A 20812-nucleotide genomic window follows, 5' to 3' on the forward strand; every position below is an offset into this window, starting at 1 on the left:
ATTAGAGGGTGTAGCCACAGAAAGGGGCGTGCTCCAAAAAAATTGGCACGCTACATGCGAAAAAATTTTTTGTCCCTCTTTTTACTTCCAAAATGTTGGGAGGTATGTTAGGGTCGAGTGCGGGTCAGGAAAACCCTGACCTACACATCACTAGTTGGGAGGTATTCATGTTTAATCTTGTGTAAATATGGCGTTGTCATAACAACTATTCACATATATGTCGCTGCATCACTTTCATTTTTGTTGACAGATTTTTCAAATTAAACTATGACTATTAAACGATGACTTTTTACACGTTTCCACCCAGTCAGTTATACATTCTTTGAACATAAAACATGTACAACTTATACTGCGCATTATCAATGTTTATCCTGTAATCCTTGTCCTAACATAAAAAGCGCGGCATATCCCTGCTGCGTTATATAAATTAGCGACGACGACAATCAGTAAAACTCAATTGTATCAAACTTTATTGGTACCATACACACATACATTTTCAACCGCGCAACTAGTCAATCGCTGACATTCCCTTTGGTCACGTGACAGGGAAACGCCTGCCCTCTTTCACCGCGTTGGCTTGTGGGAAACTTGACGCTGGACTGCGTGTGGAGAGAGCGAGGCAGGCAAGATGGACGCGGGATTTTTCCGCGTGAGTACAAGGCCTTTGGTGAAGCATACGGGCTGTTATGGGATGATTTCTGTATAGATGCTTGTTTGGCATTTGTGGTGCCGACGAAAGGCGGGAGGGGACTTACGTTGTGGGGCTCCGAAGTCGGTAATTTAGGTTTTGGCCTATACAATGGCTGGGGTTCACCATAGTTCTGTGACGAACATGCATAGTGTTACAATCCACAGCATAAATGTGGGAAGCCACCGTGGTTGCTTTGCTTTATTTCCCCTTCTCTAAATGATATCATAGTAGGTTGTCGAACGCGCACTCGCAGCTCCTTCATTAATATCTCCGTAGATTGTGGGACTTGTAGAAAGTTAGGGTTTCCTGCGTTGACTGTTGCTGCGAATAGAGAATGTTGACTATGTGTACAGCTGGAAAAGACCTACGTAACGTTCTGTAAATCTGCCTATCTAAACCACTAACATGAGGCGTTTTGCCTTCCCTGGTTCTGTTGTGACATAGACGCACAGATCCTATCGTACGAATTGAGGATTCGTACGATTTTCGGATCGTGTGTTGAGTGCCGACATCTTTCGCCCGGCAGAGATCGTTCGTTTGGTCGATCGGACAGGTTTGATTTTGACCCGACCGATCCCACGGGAGCCCATTGCACATCGTAATCGGATCGTACGGCCGAATGTTCAGATTACCCCCGATATTGCCATGCTGGTTAATGGCATATCGGGGAAAGATTCACTCGTATGGCATGGCTATATCGGCATGGCTATATCGGGGGTAATTCGAGCGTTTGGCCGTATGGCCGAACGATCGAATTACGATGCGCCAAGCGGCTCCGACGGGTCGGTCGGGTAAAAATCCAACCGTCCCGATCAATATCGTGGCCAGATATCGATCGGGAAGACCAGTCGGAAGCCCCCATACACAGGCAGATAAGCTGTCAAATTGGTCCAAACGACCGATATCGGCAGCTTTATCTGCCTGTGTATGGCCAATTTAAGCGGCAATTTGGGATTAAAAAAACACACTTTGCATTGTCCTGTGTGCTGTTGCCTGAAGGTTCAGGACCTGGTGGCTGTGAAACTAGATGGCTAGCCCATTGCTGAATAGTACTAGCTGTAAAGGACTTGTTTTTTTATATATATATATATATATATATATATATATATATATATATATATATATATATATATATATATGGCTAAATTCTGTTATGTATTAGTTTGCTTTAGCTATGTATATATACCGTCATTAAAGTGATACTGACACTAAAAATCTACTATTCAAAATATTAATGTCCATTAAGTTACCCATAGGTCACATTGTTTTTTGCGGATAGGGCTGCATTTGTAAGTAATTGTTTGTTGTAGGTCCTAAACCTGACTGTTTTGCCAACCTGACTGTCCCTTCTCAATCTGTCAGTTAAAGATTCTAATGCTAACGAACTACTGCTGCATAAATATGGCAGCCTCCTCATAGAGGAACATGGGGATGAAATGGGCAATGTAACGGCATTGGGCAAATACTTTTATGGCAAAATTATAAATAATATGGAAAGACAATGTTATGATGTAAAAAAAAGTTTATTTCTGGTCTCCATATCTCTTTAATGAAGCACCTGTAGAGAATGCAACTGTGTACAATATAGAAAAGAACACACCGGAAGGACATGCATAATTAGTATAAGTATATAAAAATTTAGTTATTTTAAGAGACTCAATAAGCAAGAAATCCCTGCCTTGTAGCACGTACACTAAGTGTGTGGCCCTATAGAGCAATGGCCATAGCTTGTGAAATACAGGGGGAACTTGGAGTTTCACCAGCCACATGTATGATTGGGTAGCATTCACCAACTTGCAACACTAACTGGTTTGGTAGCCAAAAGGGTCTAGTGCATTATATCTGGATATGTTCTACACTGTGTTTACCCCTCCTATTCCTGGCCTAAGGATGTGCTTTCTAGCGGATTTGTAGTAACTTTATTACTGTTGTAGAAGTTTAATTGATATTTGTACAAGTTGTTTACTTTGGAACCTGAAGTAGGAAACATGCTTTAATAAGCACAGGCTGGATTTTGTGCTGTAGTGTTATACAGATCATGGACTTCTTGCAGGGCCAGAATCACAGACTGGAAGTCCATGATCTGTATAACACTACAGCACAAAAGGTTTAAGACTTAGTGCCTTTTATTACATAACCCCCTAAGTAACCAATAACCAATCAGAAGGTAGTATTTACTGGGCACCTATTTAAAACAAAAATCCTATGTGTTACTGCTCCTGGGCAAACTTAGTGCCTTTTCTTACATATGGTGGTTATTTGGAAATGGGTTGCATGCTTATTTGTAGTTTAAGATGCTCTTACAATTTAGTCAGTAGAATAGTTAATGACTGTTTAGGTGAGCACTTGTGCATTGTATTGATGTTCTCTAAATCATGGCAGGGAAGACTAGCATGACAGTCGGTTTCATATATTTGTAACCTTGTTCTAAATTTAGGTGAACTAGGACAAATATTGGACTACAAAAGGGGGCTTGAACCTATGTATATTACACTTGAAGCTATTCCCTGAAGTAGGACCAGAGAGAACATTCCTTTTTAAGACCATTATACCTTGCAGTACTGCTTGCTTTCCTGAAGGTTTTGGGATAGGTAAATAGTTATGATGCACATGAATGTTGTGACACAACTTTTTAAAGTCCAGCCCACCAACCAAAGGATTTTAACCACAAGCCCATTTTAAATCTCCTTTCAATATCTAAATAGCCTACATTTTTTTTTCTTTTTTGCAGTAATAAAAGTGGTTTGTGTATGCTTGCTCTGAAAGCTGGGCCTTTGCTTCATAGTTGCTCAACTATTCATTCAAGCTTTAAATGGTTCATAATTTAAAAGCTTTTCATTTTCAAAAGCTTTAAAATTTTTAATGTGTAAACAAAGAATCACGTCTACATTTCCAAGTGCTTTAGCTGCAATTCTCATTCACTGAAATGAAAAGCTTTTAAATTTTTTTTTTGTATCATTTTCTGTGATACATCTCTCATTCGAATAGGGAGGCTAAAATTCGTATGTGTGAATTTTAAAATTGGAATTTACTTTTCGACCCTTGATAAATCTCCCCTCTGCCAAAGAAGTGAATAGTCCTGACCTTAATCCAACTGAAATGTTGTGACAAGACCTAAAGCAAGTGGGACATGTGAGGAAACCCGCAAGATCCAAGAGCTGAAGCTGTTCTGTATAGAGGAATGGGCTTAAAATCCTTCCTCGATGTACAGGACTTAGCAACTGTTACCACAAATGTTTAGTTGCATTATTATAACACAAGGCGCACCAAATATTGAGCAAAAGTAAGTGAATACTGATTTACTTTTGCCATATGCAGAAATGTTAGTGAATAATTTTTTTTGCATGACCAAATATATATATATTTTTTTTTTAAATCTCTTTTATTTTCAGAAAAAGAAATATGCAATAACAATTGACAAGCTTTGGTTAGTTCAGTATTATCTTCAGTATAGGGGAGGCGATGTTAGTAAAGGAGAATAACAAATATATTTTTTGTTTAATTAGGTCTTCATGTACTTTTTAGACTTTTCTGAAAACCAGATGTTGTTTTAGGTCACGTTCATATTAAAATACAGTACTAGATTTAAACGACCCTGATTTTAAGTTTTCCCGTATTTAACATTTATTTGTGGCCCCACCTATGTATAATACATTTCAATGGGTGCATTTCCCTGATTTTAAGTAATGTTTTCCTGGAGTTTACATCAAAATTTTGCCCTGATGTACCCAAAAACTGCTTTTTTTACCTCTATGAATGTTATTATTTGTGAAAGAGGTTTAAAATACTAATCAGATATATATTTTTCCATGGTTCTGTAAAAGATCAATTGCAATTTGCCCCTTTTATAGTCCTGCACCAATCACTTATTACTTTAGGTTGTGTGACTGCCTTGCACATGCCCCCCCCCCCATAGTGTAACATTAATGCTGCAATGCTTAACCCTTGTTATTAACACAGTAATTATTGTATCTCAAAGTAAAATTTACTCCTGTGCCTAAATCTTTTCAGTATTTGAAGAAAAAAGTTGCTTTTCCTGATTTTACATTTTTTCCTAGTCCCCTGAAAATCTTAAATGGGGGTTCTACTGTATAGACACTTAAATGGTTCACAAAATTTCAAGCACCACTCATTTGGCACAAGCTCATTTTCAATATGTTGGTATACTGTTTCAACACTTTTCATTTGTTAATTTCAGATAGTTCCTCAGAAATAAACATTTATATCAATTAATATCTATTTTCTGTTTGACCATTTTTTTTAATATTGAAGAGGGTTTTTGGGTTTTTTCACCTTGTTTCTAAAGCATGTGTTTGTTGACTCTAAACTGTCCTAAATTGATACATATAGTTGATACATTTCTTTTCCCCTAGTTAGCTGAATCCATGGGTTTAATTTAAGGCAGCTGTTACAATTGATGAAATAGTTGGTAATATTCCATAGATGCTGCTGAAAAATGTATCAACGAATGTTGCAAGTTGTAACAGTTCAGACATGCATTAGAACTTTCCACTTCAATTTTTGAAAAAACAGTAAAAACTTAAAGGGGAACTCCGGCTTCCAAACCAAAATTTGATGAAGAGGCCCACATAACACAGAAACCCCTAATATACCCAGCACAGTTACCTGTTTCTTCAAAAAGTACGAATAAATGCCATTTTCTATGCTGCAGTCCACCTGGTCAACCGTTCTTCTCTTTCTGCATCATTTTAAATCCTGGCAGGGAAGGAGGGACTAAACACTGATGTTAAAAATTGTAAAAACGTCTTCATGCAGGAACTACATAACCCACAATGCATTGCACTGTGATGTTCCTTTCCTTATTGAAATCTCGTGCACAGGGAATTATGGGGTTTTGAGGATGTAGGTTTGGGACAGATGGCCTTCGATACAAATAGCAGTAGTCAGCCAGCTCAGCAAAGTAGTCAGACTGATCAGCAGGGGGCTAGGCTTAGGGAACTGTCCAAAACTATTAAAAAACATGAAAAGTCTGCATATTTGTTAATTGATATATATTGCAAAGTTGCTTGAAATTATGTTTACTTTTCGAAAAGCTTATGTTTGCGTTGAGTTCCCCTTTAAAAATATAAAGAAATCTAGTTCTATTTAAAGCAATAAAGTATAGTTAGTGTTTCAGATTCTTGAGAAGGATGTACAAGCGAGCATCATGAAGACATAGTCATCATTCTGGCTATTATGTTAGACATCCAGTCACTCCAGCCTTTATACATTACATTTTTGCCTAACGAACTATATTAGAAACAATTTTTTTTTTTGCACAGTCTATCTATTTACCCATTTGTATTTTTACACTGAACAATTCCTTTAAAGATGTCTTGTGTTACATGCAGACTGTAAATTGCTTTCAAACTTGTTTACAATTTTAATTGTGGTGCATGCTATAAAATTTTAACACAGAATCTGTATCCATTAATGCTGCTTTAGGATGTGTACCAAACAATTTTATTTTCTGATATTCAGGGTACAAGTGCAGAGCAGGACAATCGATTCAGCAACAAACAGAAGAAACTTTTAAAACAACTGAAGTTTGCAGAATGTCTGGAAAAGAAGGTATTTTTGAAAGTTTATTTTAAAATGTATTCCTTTCTCCGATATAATCCTTGTGAAATTAATTTACTACACACAAGGAATGTTTTATGTATGCCAATTGAAAGGTGTGTTTTTAGCACTAAGGGCAGTTTTTTTTCTAGTATCTCCTTAAATCCAGATGCTTTACGTGAAGTCATTATCAAATCTGATGTTAATTTCTTAAGCCAGCACAACAGGAGGTAGTTTGAGTAGCCTGGGTCATAGCAGTGCATTACAACTCTTCTAACAAAGACGCCTCTCTAGTGACCTTACCAGATACTGTATATGGTAGTTGAAGAGCACTCTTGCAGTAAATGTTCCCCTGTTGCAAAATATAAGGATATAATTAGTCACTGAGGAGCTGCCTGACTAGTTTATGGTACAAGGCCAAAGACACAAATTACATCATTAAGCACCAATTGTAACTGCTAAAAATACTAAGCACTGTTTATTAGGATATAATTTATAGAGTATTCATGGTTCTTATGTTTTGCTTTACAAAGCAGTAGGCATGCTCGACTTTAGTTCAGTTTGTTTAAATTTTTTTTAGTAAAAACAGGACTTGCCAGTCCAACAACATACATGTTGCTCTAAAGGAACATCCACAGTTATGTGTAACAAAATCCAAACAGGAAAGAAGCTCCTGTTTGTCTGAACAGGGCATCTAAACTTTAAAGGGAATCTGTTGTCATTTTCAACTTTTTTTTTTTTTGCCTTTTTATAAAGAGTACACTTCAAAAAACAGTCTGGCAAATAAAATGTTAATTCAAAATTCAATACATAAGTTATTTTTATTTTGCCATGGGGGCTTCCATATCTGCTCATTATATATTCCTCTAATGTGCTGCACTAACAGCAGGCACAGCAGGCAGCTGCTCACTGATAAAAAGCCAAGTCGTACTGCGACATGAGGAGCCTGCTGTGCACTCCCCCTCCCCTCTCTGCTGTGTACTGCCCCTCCCCTATCTGTGACGTCAGGAGGAGAGTGTTCACATGGTCTTCAGAGAAGCTGCTTTCACTTCCGAATTACTGCCTGTTCGCCAGCATCCATGAGCAGCCCTTCTGGCACAGACCACTATTAAACCTGCTCTTCAGTAAATTCACTCTGAATTCCTTTGCACTAACATTTACAGAGGTGGGAGGGTGAAATTGTACTCCTTGCTGAGAGTATTTGTTTGAGGCTGGTTACTTGCAAGATAAGGCGAAAGAGCTGTTATAGTGTTCCCACTGCTATCCCATCCCCACACAGACCTTGCTCAGTGCCTGCAATGTTTATTTTTGATGGACTACCTGCTGCCTTCTCTCTCCTTTCCTGAACTATAGAAACCAACCCTGAACTATCTAACCCTTCCTACACTTCGTCTTTCTCAGTTTTTTCCTGCTTCCCAAGCACACCAGTCTTGGCAGTGCACTCCTGTTATGAGGTATAAATAAACCATAAGCCAGTACTATTTGTAGGACCTGCATTAACTCAATGATTCCCAATGGCACTCTGCACTGCCACAGCTCTGCTAACATTTCCTAGCCCACCACTGCCTTTCTCCTCCCTGCCCAATAACTGGCCTTCAGACTGGGCCCCCTTAGCTCATAACAAGGTTACAGATATATAGAAACATCGGGGTGTCACCCTGCTATAGTTCCAGGGGTACCCAGGATACAAATAAGCATTCACCCCAAATTTCCCCCTAACTGGCCTTCAGGCTGGGGCCCCTTAGTGTTAGACAGAGAAAGTTACGACAGTGCATATTGTAGGTTATTATTACACACTGAAAATAGTGTTTCAGTACCCCATAGCACAGTAAGGTACTGTATATAAGTCAATTCAGTCCAAGGATGTGGAGCAAAACACTGGTAACAGCAGGCAGACAGAGCTCCTCCCAGTCCAGTCAGCAGAATCCTTCTGAAGAGGTAGCGGTTATCTTGATACCTGCCTATTGTTCAACTGACAGGCTGACCAGACAAGGCTCTGTTTACATTACAGCAGCTGGTAGGAGGGAGGGGGTCCTATCACTCCAACTTGCAGTGCAGCCGTAAAGTGTGCCTGAAGTTTCAGAGCACAAGTCACATGACCTGAGGGCGCCTGGGAAATGTCAAAATGTCTAGCCCCACAGCAAATTTCAAAATTAAATATAAAAAAAAAATGTGCTCTTTTGAAAAACAGATTTCAATGCAGGATTCTGCTGGAGCAGCACTATTAACTGATGCATTTTGTAAAAAACATGTTTTCCCACAACAGTATACCTTTAATTTCCCTCTGTATAAAAGCCTCTTAGACACATAGAAGAATATAAGTAAAATAGGTTGCTAACTGTTGTGCAATCTCTTTAGGCATTGAGGCTCTTTGTTCATAGGTGCATTCCAGGGCTACTGCAAAACACATCCCTTTTATTCAGGGGTGAGAACTAATACTTCAGAAACCTGAACTGGTTTTCTTACAGCCTGAGTGAACAGTATAATTGTTTAACATGAGTAGTTGAGAAATATACATTACTTTCCCTTTCGCATGACACAATATACACACTTGTGCGTGCTTTAGATACTTTTTAGATTCATCTACTCCACACTATTTTCCATGTATTTTACTCATCTAAACAGGTGTAGGTTTATTCTCACAATTCAGGCCACACACATGCTAGACATTTAATACCACTATTTATTGCTGCTGTTTTTAAATGTTTTCTTTTTTTTTTTTTTCCCCACTCTTTTTGTATAGGTGGATACGGGAAAAGTAAATTTAGAAGTAATTAAGCCATGGATAACCAAACGTGTTACAGAAATCCTGGGATTTGAAGATGATGTAGTCATTGACTTTATCTTCAACCAGCTGGAAGTAAAGGTAATACTCATCGTTGAAGGGTTTGAGTGTTTAAAAATGTTTTTTTTTTTTTTTTAATAGCATGTATTTTGTCAGAGCATTCACTGTATTAAAGTGGATTTATTTTAGATGATGGTACATGGTATGCAGACTACAGTTCAGGAAGAAGTTATTTTATTGATGTTACTGTGTGACATTGTTGAGTTAGATGGCAGTTTTCTAATGATGATGTGATTTATGATTTAAAAGGCTTGAACCAAAATGGAAGTTATTCCTTGCGTGTGAAGTATAGCACCATCAACTAATTAGGGCACAGCAGAGTGAGTGTCCAATGTCGCTCTGACCCATCTCTTGATGATGCAGTGTATGTTTTGGAGGTGAGTTCTGTTACAGTGGCCAAGAACAAAAAAAAGGAAAACCAAATTGGTAACAGTCTGTAGATAACATCAGTTTGTATGTTGGTTAACATTGGTTTAAAATATTTTACCCAATGTGCTTGAATCCAGAGTGAATTAAATAGACATGATAGACAAGATAATTTCCATTAAACAATGAAGTGTATGGTGGAAACGCATTCCTACTGTACCCACTTTTTACTTTAAAGTGGCCAATTTGGTGTTGTCAGCTTGTATTGCAATTCCACATTAATGCTTCCAAAGGTTTTTTTTATTTCCTCAGCAAAATAGTTCACTATTCGACCGTTCAAGCTTTGAAATGACAGCATTTCTGAAGTTTTACTACTACAATTTTTAAAATACACACTTCTAGGGAGGTGGGATGAATGAGCTTGTTTACCTAAAACTAAATCGATATATTCAAAGTTATTGGTTACATACACTGCGTCTCCTACTTTGTTTAAATGTGCACAATGGACCACTGTTATTTTTCCACTGCTAACTAAAAAGGCAGTTGAATTAAAACCTCTTATGCTTAACATAGGATCTACATTTTAATTGCCTTTTTAAATACAGCTTGTTTGAAGATGTTAAATTGTTCATGACAAGGTCCTGCCTGACTCTTTTCTGCTTCATACCTGCATCTATTATATTTATGCCACATAGTAAGTGACTCCATGTTACAGCCTGCTACTGGGTGTAAATAGACCTACAGGATAAAGAGTGTTTACAAGATCTTCTGTAATTTAATGGTAAAGATCTTATTTATGTCCCTTTTCTATTATTTTTTATTTAATGAGAAGCATGAGATTAATGCGTAGAACATTGATAATTTTGGTTGTGTACTCATTATTGCTTGTTCGTTTTTTGCAATTTAGATAAATGATATAACATTAAGCTCAAGGTGGTTGAGTTGCTGTAGGCAGTCGGAAGCAAGCCAAGCGAACACCTTTCTCTCCAGGGGGACTTGGAGATTCCAAAAATCCTCTCCCCAAGGTCCCGAGAAGAGGCTGAAGACTGCTGGAATCTGTACTTTGTGCTGTTGCGCTATGCTTTTCACATGGAGCTATGTTGCTAGGGGCAGATTTATCAAGGGTCGAATTTCGAGGTGATGGGCATTTTTTTAAACTCCTATCAACTCGAAATTCGAATAAAAAAAGACCAATCTAAATGTATTTTAAAAAAAAAATCAAAATTTTTAACTTCGGTGAATAGGCTGTATTCGAATCGAAGTTTTACCACATTCAATCGAATTTGAATCGAAGTATTTGCCCCAAAAAATTTTTTGTTCAAAGTCCACAAAATGACTCCAAATAGGTTCTAGGTGGTCCCACATAGGCTAAAACAGCAATTCCGCAGGTTTTAGATGGCGACTGGTCGAAGTTTTAAAGAGACAGCACATGATAAATTTCGATATTCGAATAGTCACTTTTTTTTCGAATTAAATTTTGGACTATTTGATAGTCGAAGTACACTAAAAATAGCTCAAATCTAATTTTTAAATTCGAATTTTCACTTCGACCCGTGATAAATCTGCCCCATAGTGTTTCAAGCTGCCCACTTCTGTTGAGAACTCAGCCTTTTATGGTCAACACATGTTCTCATATTACCCATGAGTTCAATTATTATTTATTTGGTAGCTAGGTTTGTAGATGATAAGCAATTATATTTATTATTAGACATTTTTGTTTCATAACACATTTCATCTTAAGGGGTTGTTCATCTTTAATATAACTTTTGGTATGGTGTAGACAACAATTTGTAATTGTTCTTTTTTTGTGTTTTTTGAATTATCATGTTTTTCCTGCAGCTATCAGGCTTAAACTGTTATCTGGATGCTAACTTTTACCTACCCTAGCAACCAGGTAATGATTTTGAAATTGAAATGAAAGATTAATTAAGAAGCCCTGCAAAGATATATAAGTAGTAGAAGCCCTGCAAAGATATATAAGTAGTAGAAAAAAAAAAAGCAAAACAAAGTTAGTGCCACAATATATTTTTTTTTCTTTTTGATTACTGGGGTTGTTTTCCCAAAAGTCCATTTGAATCTTCAATAACAATCTGGAATAAGCCGAAATAGGCTAATAATTCAAAGAACTTAAAAAAATAATTTATAAAGAATAACTGAAATGTACATCTATAACATACTAAAAATTAATATAATCTTGAACTTCTCCTTTAAAAAAACATAAGTAAATTCTTTTTTACCCAAGAATTGTAGGTTTAGATTATCTCAAAACATTCCAAAGCCACAAAGGTTTAATTAGCAGTCAATGAAATTTAGGCTTGCAAAATTTTAAGTCAGACATCAGTGAATTAATATATTTATTCGCAAAATATGTAAATTAGTGTTAGGTACTTTATTTTATTTTTTTAAGTGGAAAAAGAACATCTCTGCTAAAGGTGTATCTAATTCGTAAATCTTCCTGTTATGTCTCTTCACAGAACCCAGACTCCAAAATGATGCAGATAAATCTTACGGGATTTTTAAATGGCAAAAATGCTCGAGAGTTCATGGGTGAGCTATGGCCACTACTGCTAAGTGCCCAAGAGAATATTGCTGGTATACCTTCTGAATTCCTGGAGCTTAAAAAGGAAGAGATAAAACAAAGACAAGTAAGAGTTTGAATACATCAATATTTTTCTTGCAAATGTTAACCCTTTGTAAAAACAAAAAAAATTGTTGAAAAGGCAAGTTTGGTGATGTTAAAAGGTGTCTATTTAAAGGAACAGTAACACCAAAAAATTGGTGTCCTAAGGTAATGTAAGATAATGTAAATATAAAGTACTGTTGTGCTGCTCTGGTAAAGCTGGTGTGTTTGCTTCATAAACACAAATATAATTTATATAAGCTGTGAAGACATGGGGGTTGCCATTTAGAGCTGAAAAGGGATAAAAGGCACAGGAACACCGCAAATAACAGATACGTTCTGTAGTATACAATGGGATTCTTCAGAACTTATCTAGTATCTACTATGTGTTCTGTGCTTGAGTTGCTGGCCCCATGGCTACACAGCAGCTTGTTTATATATTTATATGATCTAAGAGATTTATATAGTAGTTGATACTTCACTATAGGTTAGGCATATAAACTATATGCATTGTTGTAGTGAATAATGAAAGCCTAAGGTTTGCTGTTCTCCGCGTGTAAACCTTTGTATTAACAATTGATTACACTCTGCTTGATTTTTTTTTTGGCATGTTAATGTTGAACTTGCAGTGTTTTGCAAATATAGTAATCCATTATTAAAGGAGAAGGAAAGCTACAGAGGCATTTTATTGCCAATAGATTAGCTGCAATAGTGCAAGCTAGAATGCTATATTTATTCTGTAGAATGTTTTACCATACCTGAGTAAACAGCTCTAGAAACTCTCTGTTTGTTTAAGATAGGAGCTGCAGTATTAACATGGTGTGACATCACTTCCTGCCTGAGTCTCTCCCTGCTCTGGGCTCAGATTACAGCAGAGAAGGGGGGGGGGAGCAAACTGAGCATGCTCTTGCCCAGGGCAATGAGGTTTAAGCTGAAGGCAGGAAGTCTGATACAGAAGCCCATGTGTACACAATAGAAGGAAAGAAATGCAGTTTTTCTTTTGACAGGGGACTCAGAGCAGCACTACTTTGGGGTTTTACTGGTATATTAAGATGGACCTTTCTGATAAGGCTTACTTAGTTTTAACCTTTCCTTCTCCTTTAATACAATACTATACAAAGTGTAACGTTGAACTTATTTCACCACTTGTATGCACTGTATTTACATGTCAATTTAAATTGGAGTGGAGGGAGCTGTGGTAAAAATCCTTTTTGGGTCCGATTGGTACACCTTAAAAATAGTTACAAAGCGGTGACCATCTCTGTATTTTCAGATTGAACAAGAAAAGCTGACCACTTTAAAGAAGCAAGATGATGACAAGGATAAAAGAGACAAAGATGACAGAGACAAAAAGGATCGATCCAGAAGTCCAAGAAGGTTAGTTTTTGTATATCTTTTTAAGGAGCATGTGTTGTATGCTGGAAACTGTCTGCACTGCATTGTCGCCTATGCAGAGAGCATGACATAAGGTGCAGTAGAATAAATGCAATATCTGGCATCTCTGTCGGGAGCCTACAAATGACATCTTCACAGCCTAGACGTGGTCAGAGCACTTTGTTGGTGGCTTGAGAGGTCCTTTCGTCGAACAAGCACCAGTCTCTAGACCACTACCTTACCTCTACTAAATACGACCCAGCTTACAGACCTCACCTCTGCAGTGGCGGTAGCAGCTTGGATCACACTCTGGTTGAAGAACTGGTCAGCCAACCTTAGCTCCAAAAAGTCGCTGAAGACACTTCCATGTAAGGGCCAGAGGCTACATCAAAGCAGTCAGGTTCAAGGTGGAGACTCTACGGGTAGGTCATTCGGGGAATGGAACCAAGACAACTTCTGATGTCATTGGATATTCTGGGACACCTATCTTCATGTTCCGATATGGCCACCACACCCCCAATACCTCAGGTTTGCGTTCCTGGTCCCAGGTGGAAGAAGAGTTATCCATCAATGTGTTGGAACTACAGGCGGTTCTGCTGTCCTTACCCCACTGGTCAGCAATGTTACGACACCAGGCGGTGTGAATTCAGTGCAACAACGCCACGGCCATTTTTAGCCGTGGCGTACGTCAACCACCAGGGAGAATAAAGAAGTAGCGGCGCTCTCAGAGAGGCCCGGGCAGAGCTGAACACTGTAAACCTGTCAGCCATCCACATTCTGGAAGTGACTAACATTCAATCGGACTTTCTCAGCTGCCATCCGATAAATTCAGAGGAAGTGGAACGACACCAAGAGGTCTACCAAATGCTGGTTCATCACTGGGGTCAACCACAGATCGATCTCATGGCATCCAGACACAACCGCACGGTTCCCAGATTCTTTGTCGCTACATCTGGCAGATGGCATAGATGCCATGAACACAGGTCTGGAGGTTCGACCTAGCTTACCTGTTCCCTTCACTTCCCAGAGTGCTCATGAAGGTGCGGCAGTCAAACCTTCTAGTCATAGTAGTAGCACCCTTCTGGCCAAGAAGAACTAGTTCCACGATTGAGTTGTCTGCTGCCGAGCCATTGCTGCTTCTGCTCAGGCCAGACTACTGCTTCAGGGGCCCATCAATCATCACAATCCGGTCCTGTTCGTAATGATGGCTTCGCTGTTGAAGAGTCCATCTGGAGGAGAAAGGGATTCTCTGACAATGTGATATCCACCTTACTGCAAGCCAGGATGCCGGTGTCTGAAAGAACCTACCACCGGATATGGGAAGCATACTGGTCGTGGTGCCACGACAAAGGCGTTTCTTTTGAACATCTGTCCATTCCATTTATTCTTTCCTTCCTTCAGAAATGGTTGGACATGGGCCTACAGCTCGTTTCCCTCAGGGTGTAGGTCTCTGCATTGACCCTCTTTTTTTCAGCACAGACTAACGATTCCATTAGATCATTCCTACAAGAGGTCGTTGACGGGGCCGAGAGCAACACAGGCAGCCTTCAAGGCATACTAGCCAGATGGATTCTGGAAGCCATACACAGAGCCTATGTGGCTAAGGGCAAGTCGCCACCTCATCGGATCCAGTTACACTCCACAAGGGTAGTGGGGGGCCTCTTGGGCCTTGTGCAACTCCGCCTCAGCTGAGCAGATCTGCAGAGCTTTCTCTCTGTAGTTGACAGGGGGACACAGGACTTCCCACCCAGATTGCACAGTTACAGTTGTTGCATTCTTCCTTCCGTTCTTTCATGTGCTAGGGGTAAAGCCTATTTAGTCCAGGCAAGCCCCTTTTTAATTGTAATCAAGTGTCCTGCCTCCTGCAGGATGGAGCTTTACCCCTGTGTCCCCCTGTCGAATACAGAGAAAAGGATTTAATGGTACGTTTATAAAGCCTATTTTAACACCTAAACAAGTTTTTGTTTGTCTTTTTGAAGGATAAGGAAATCTTCATTCTTGTAGAATTACTGGGTCCCCCCCCCAGGCTGGTGCTACTTTTACAAAGAAAATGCAGTGGACTGGGATAAAACTAAAGACGTGCTGCAAGTTAAAAAAAGAAAAAAAATGTAATTCCTGTAAACACATACAGTTAGGCCCATAAATCTTTGGACAAACAACTTTTTTCTAATTCTGGTTCTGTACATTACCACAATAAAACAACTCAGATGCAGTTGAACTGCAGACTTTCAGCTTTAATTCGGTGGGTTAAACAAAGATTGCATAAAAATGTGAGGAACTAAAACCTTTTTTTAACACAATCACTTCATTTCAGGGGTTCAATATTAATTGGACATTTTTACTCAAAGGCTATTTCATGGGCAGGTGTGGGCAATTCCTTTGTCATTTTCAATTAAGCAGATAAATGCCCTGGAGTTGATTTGAAGTAGGTGCTTGTATGTGGAAGATTTTGACAACATGCTGTCAATGGAGCTTGCCATGCAGGTGAAAAAAGCCATCCTTAAGCTGCAAAAACAGAAAAAACCCATCAGAGAAATTGCTACAATATTGGGAGTGGCAAAATCTACAGTTTGGTACATCCTGAGAAAGAAAGCACTGGTGAACTCGGCAACGCAAAAAGACCTGGACGTCCACGAAAGAAAACAGTGGTGGACTTTCGCAAAATCATTTCCATGGTGAAGAAAACCCCCTTCACAACAGCCAAACAAGTGAACAACACTCTTCAGAAGGTAGGCATATTGATATCCAAGTCTACTATATATAAGAGAAGACTGCAGTCAAAGTGATTGGTAAGAATTTCATAGTACATATGGACAATGACCTAAAACATACAGCCAAAACAATGAATGAATGGCCAAATCAGTCACCTGATCTGAACCAAATTGAGCATGCATTTCACTTGTTGAAGACTAAACTTAGGACAGAAAGGCCCACAAACAAACCGCAACTGAAAGCAACTGCAGTAAATGCCTGGCAGAGCAGGAAACCCAGAATCCGATGAGATCAAGACTTCAGGCTGTCATTGCCAGCAAAGGGTTTTCAACGAAGTATTAGAAATGAACATTTTATTTTCAGTTTTTTTTAATTTGTCCAATTATTTTTGAGCCCCTGAAATGAAGTGATTGTGTTTAAAAAATTTAGTTCCTCACATTTTTATGCAATCTTTTTTGTTCAACACATTGAATTAAAGCTGAAAGTCTGCAGTTCAACTGCATCTGAGTTGTTTCATTTAAAATTCATTGTGGTAATGTACAGAACCAAAATTAGAAAAAAGTTGTCTCTGTCCAAAGATTTATGGGCCTAACCGTAGTTGTCATTCAGTACAGCAAGTAAAGTAAGCTTTCATTCCTGGCTCTCATCCTAATTGGCTTTTAGCCTGGGTTTGTCCTAAAGTGGTTGTTTGCCTTCCACACTTTATATTTGATGTACTGTTTGAAAATACCTGAACTGAAAAAAAGCATTCTATTGCTTTTCATCTTTTACTAATATTGTAAACTTTAATGTTCTTCTCTTAATATTGAGAGTCCTATTTTAATCCATGTTTGTGATATTTTGATAGAAGGAAATCAAGGTCTTCCTCACCTTGGAGAAGATCTCCAGTCAGAAGGGAAAGGAAGAGAAGTCACTCTCGTTCACCACGTCACAAGACAAAAAGCCGAAGCCCTTCACCTGTCATTGAGAAAAAAGAGATAGTAATACCAGAACCGGAACCATCAATTAAAGGGAGAGAGCCTTCTGGCCAGGAGGCCACATCAACAAGGTAATTAGTTACATCTTGAATTTCATATCCATAAAGTTTAAATGGATTGCATTTTTTAAGTCTATAGTAATTGTGTATGTTTGGGTATTTCATGTATTTGGAGGAAAGCTATATGTTGCAGAAAAATGCAGACAAATAGATTTGTGTGGTTTTTTTTTTATCTGCTCTTTAAATGTCTTTTAGCAATGTGTGTGTCTATGTAACCCACACTCTGGTGGAAGGAATAGTTGTGTGTGGGTTTTTGTTGTTTTTTTTTTTTTACCAGAAATGCCCTCGCGAGTACTGTTGGCCACACTGAGAGGGAGCTCCTGGTGCGTGTTGCCATGTTGGGACACTTAAAAATATTCTCCCAGCATTTACCCATTGTGCAAGTGTGTTGTGTTGCATGGCATAGCGTCCCTTTCCGTGTTCGCACTTTAGCTCAAAAAATATATTTTTATGATTAAAATAATAGGGCAAAAGTGGGTCCAGTACAAGCCTTTTTCATTGAACTGATGTTGAAGAATAGGGGTGTACTGCCCCATAAATTTCCATTCTGTTAGTGCAAGAAGTAACACAAAACAATACATCTTAATTAAATTAAGAAAGGGTATGTTTAGCACAAGCCCTATTTGTTGAACCAACTAAAAAGATGTACATAACCCCTTTAAAATGTGTTTTCACCAAGTCTTGTAATATAGGTGCCAAGGGATAATAGTGTAAACAGTCAGTTACCGTGGCATTTTAGTGAGAAAATGTTATGCTGTTATGCTGTTTTTTTTAAAACATGTACACAATGAGTAATTTGTATACATTGCATAACAATAAGACTATTATAGAATCATATTTGTGAAAAATATTACACCATCTCATTATTGTTATAATAAAACCATGCATCACGGATATACATGAAATAAAATGTGTATACGTTATAAGAAATTAAAATAAAATAAAACCAAATAAAGTGCAAACATATGACTTCATGTTTCACTTGTTACAATAGCATTGCCAGAAAATGGTCCTTAAAGGGGTTGTTCACCTTCAAACAACTAGTTGTTTTCAGATAGATCACCAGAAATAACGACTTTTTCCAATGACTTTCTATTTTCTATGTGTCATAGTTTTTCTAATATTGGTGTAAAGTGTAATTTTTCACCTTCTGAAGCAGCCCTGGGAAACTGTTCTAAATGGATACATTTAGTTGATACATTTATTATCTTTGTCCCTGCTGAGCAGAATCTCTGGGTTTCATTACAGGCAGCTGTTAGAATTGATACAATAGTTGCTAATACTCCAGACATGCTGCTGAGAATTGTATCGACTAAATGTTGCAAAATTATAATGGTTTAGACCTGCACCTGAATTATTAAGCTGCCAGACTCAAACACCAGAGACACGTACATTCAACATTAAACTTAGAATTTGGAAAAACAGTAAAAAATAAACAATGGAAAGTAATTGAAAAAAGTCTTTATTTCTGGGGAACAATATGAAAACAACTGAACTGAAAAAAGTGAAGGTGAACCACCCCTTTAACATACGCTCATAAGGATACACGGTGTTGTGGGGAGAACCTTGATAACAATAGTCCAACACAGGAAGTTTTGGTATTTATATAATATGATTAACTTCTCGTTACAAAAAATGCAGTTTACTTTAGTTTTTACCTGTTTGACGTTAATGAAAATTTCCAGGATATTTCTATCATCTGACGTGCTGCCAAAAAGAAGCTGTTTAACAGTTTCTTTTGATTTTTGGGTAATGAGTCTGGAGTAGCCCCCAAACTAGCTACAAAGGGGTTGCACTTTAAATTAATATGTAAAATAGAGAACATTAAATTGTATATTCAGATCCAAATATGTACCACTCTAGGACTGGTCCACCAAATATGGACCATTGTTCCTCTAGATGCAGACGCTTTGAAACAGTTCTCATTTCTCTCAAGATATATCCTAGCGATTCTGGCTGGGTTAAGATATCATCTGAACAACACCTTGTATCCTGCCTCTAAAAGTATTGTATTCACTGAGCTACTCTTAAGATTGACCCAGATTTGTGACCATTTCTTTTCCGATAGCTTTCTTCCTAAATCTGATTCCCAGGTCAGCTAAGCTGTCTATATAATATCAAAATTGCACCCCTTGGGGTAACTCCATCTTTATACCATCTTTCATAAAATGATGGCTGTTCCTCCTGTGAATTTGAAGAGGTCCACAAAGTTAAAAATAAAATGTAAAATTTGGTGGGGACTAAAAATTTCATTGAGGGCTAAAGAAAAATTCTTTGTTAGGGCCACCAGTGAGTATGCTCCTCTTGGTGTCATCAAAAAATATACTGATGTAAACCCCTTATTAACCCACCAATTGAAACGGTGATCGGGAGGTTCCTGGAAGAAATTTAGGATTCCCCAATATTGGAGCTGCCGGAGTGTATGGTGGAGTAAATATTTAGAATCCACTGTGTTCCAAATCTGAAGGGAGTTGGTCAAGACAAATGCAAATCTTTTAATGTATTTTTTCATGTTGCTTGTGTATAAATGTTTGATTTCTTAATTTCCAGTGATCTATTAAAGGCTATGAAACCAGAGCCTGTTGCAGATAACAAGGAGAGCTCACCTGAACCAAATACTCGCAAGGCAAAAGAGCGAGAGCGGCATCGCCATAAATCACATTCACGCTCAAAGTCGAAATCTAAATCTCGGTCTCCTTCACACCCCAGGCCACGTAGACGCCACAGGTCACGGTCCAGGTAAATAATCTTCATAGTTACATTTCTTCTGCCAGTCATTTTCAGATTACCAATGTTCTTATTTATGGCACTAAAGGCTAGGCAACTTAATCAACAGTAACGTAAGTAACCCCCCTCCAAAACCAATTTTCGGGCGGATTCACTCGCTTGTGAACCGCCGGGGGGCCCTGAGGGGTTGCGGGCCCTGGTGCAGTCACACCCCCGGTACTTCAGCCACTGTTAATTAATTGGTCTGCTTGCCCTCTCTTTAATGGTTCTTCCTGCACTTCTTAAAATATTTTTAATTTTGTCTAGTTAGGATTTCAGGCTTACAGGGTTGAAGCCTGTCCTCGTGGTCCAAAATTTGATCAGGCTTCAATTTGAAAATTACTAGGTTACAAATAGATGATTTCAAATGTTGGTAACCGCCAACCATCTATAGTTTCTGGAGTAGATGCATGATTTTCCCAAGAAAATTCAACCAAGCAAATAGAAAATTGTAATTAACTTATTATATTGCTATAATATTGTAAAGTGCTTCAAAATATGCTGATACTATAAAATGATGAAGATTGCATGCTTGGAATAGAGGAATAAATAAATATGGTTAAAATGGTTTTCATTATAGTGCAGAGATTGTTGTGGTGTCTGATATTGAAGGATTTGTAGCTTTATGTCACAATGAATCTGGTATACTCTCAACTGATTTAAAATCAGGGTTATGCCATTTTCTGGTAGACTGTTTAAAATTTGTGATTAAATCATTGACTACCAGAAAATGTCTGGATCTGCTCTGAAACTGTCTCAAATTAGCAATCGGGAAAATGGGTCTTTCTAAAAACCAATATTCAATATAGATATAGCATTTCTGCAAAATGTCTTTGGTAGTGA

At 38.2% G+C, this 20812-nt stretch overlaps 1 protein-coding gene across 5 annotated transcripts in view; it reads left to right on the forward strand.

Annotated features, from left to right (window-relative positions):
- The first annotated feature begins 468 nt into the window (after positions 1-468).
- The window catches only part of srrm1.S (serine and arginine repetitive matrix 1 S homeolog), a 49268-nt gene continuing 28924 nt past the window's right edge, over positions 469-20812 (forward strand). For 2 of the 5 annotated variants that reach the window (XM_041583160.1, XM_041583161.1), the window contains exons 1-7: positions 469-649; positions 6173-6262; positions 8994-9116; positions 11936-12106; positions 13355-13458; positions 17015-17215; positions 19754-19942. In XM_041583160.1, coding sequence (XP_041439094.1) covers positions 629-649; positions 6173-6262; positions 8994-9116; positions 11936-12106; positions 13355-13458; positions 17015-17215; positions 19754-19942 — 899 coding nt within the window. In that variant the 5' untranslated portion in view covers positions 469-628. 5 annotated transcript variants of the gene reach the window in all.

This window comes from Xenopus laevis, chromosome 2S (genome assembly GCF_017654675.1).
Source record: "Xenopus laevis strain J_2021 chromosome 2S, Xenopus_laevis_v10.1, whole genome shotgun sequence".
In the NCBI taxonomy this organism is placed as follows: Eukaryota; Metazoa; Chordata; class Amphibia; order Anura; family Pipidae; genus Xenopus; species Xenopus laevis.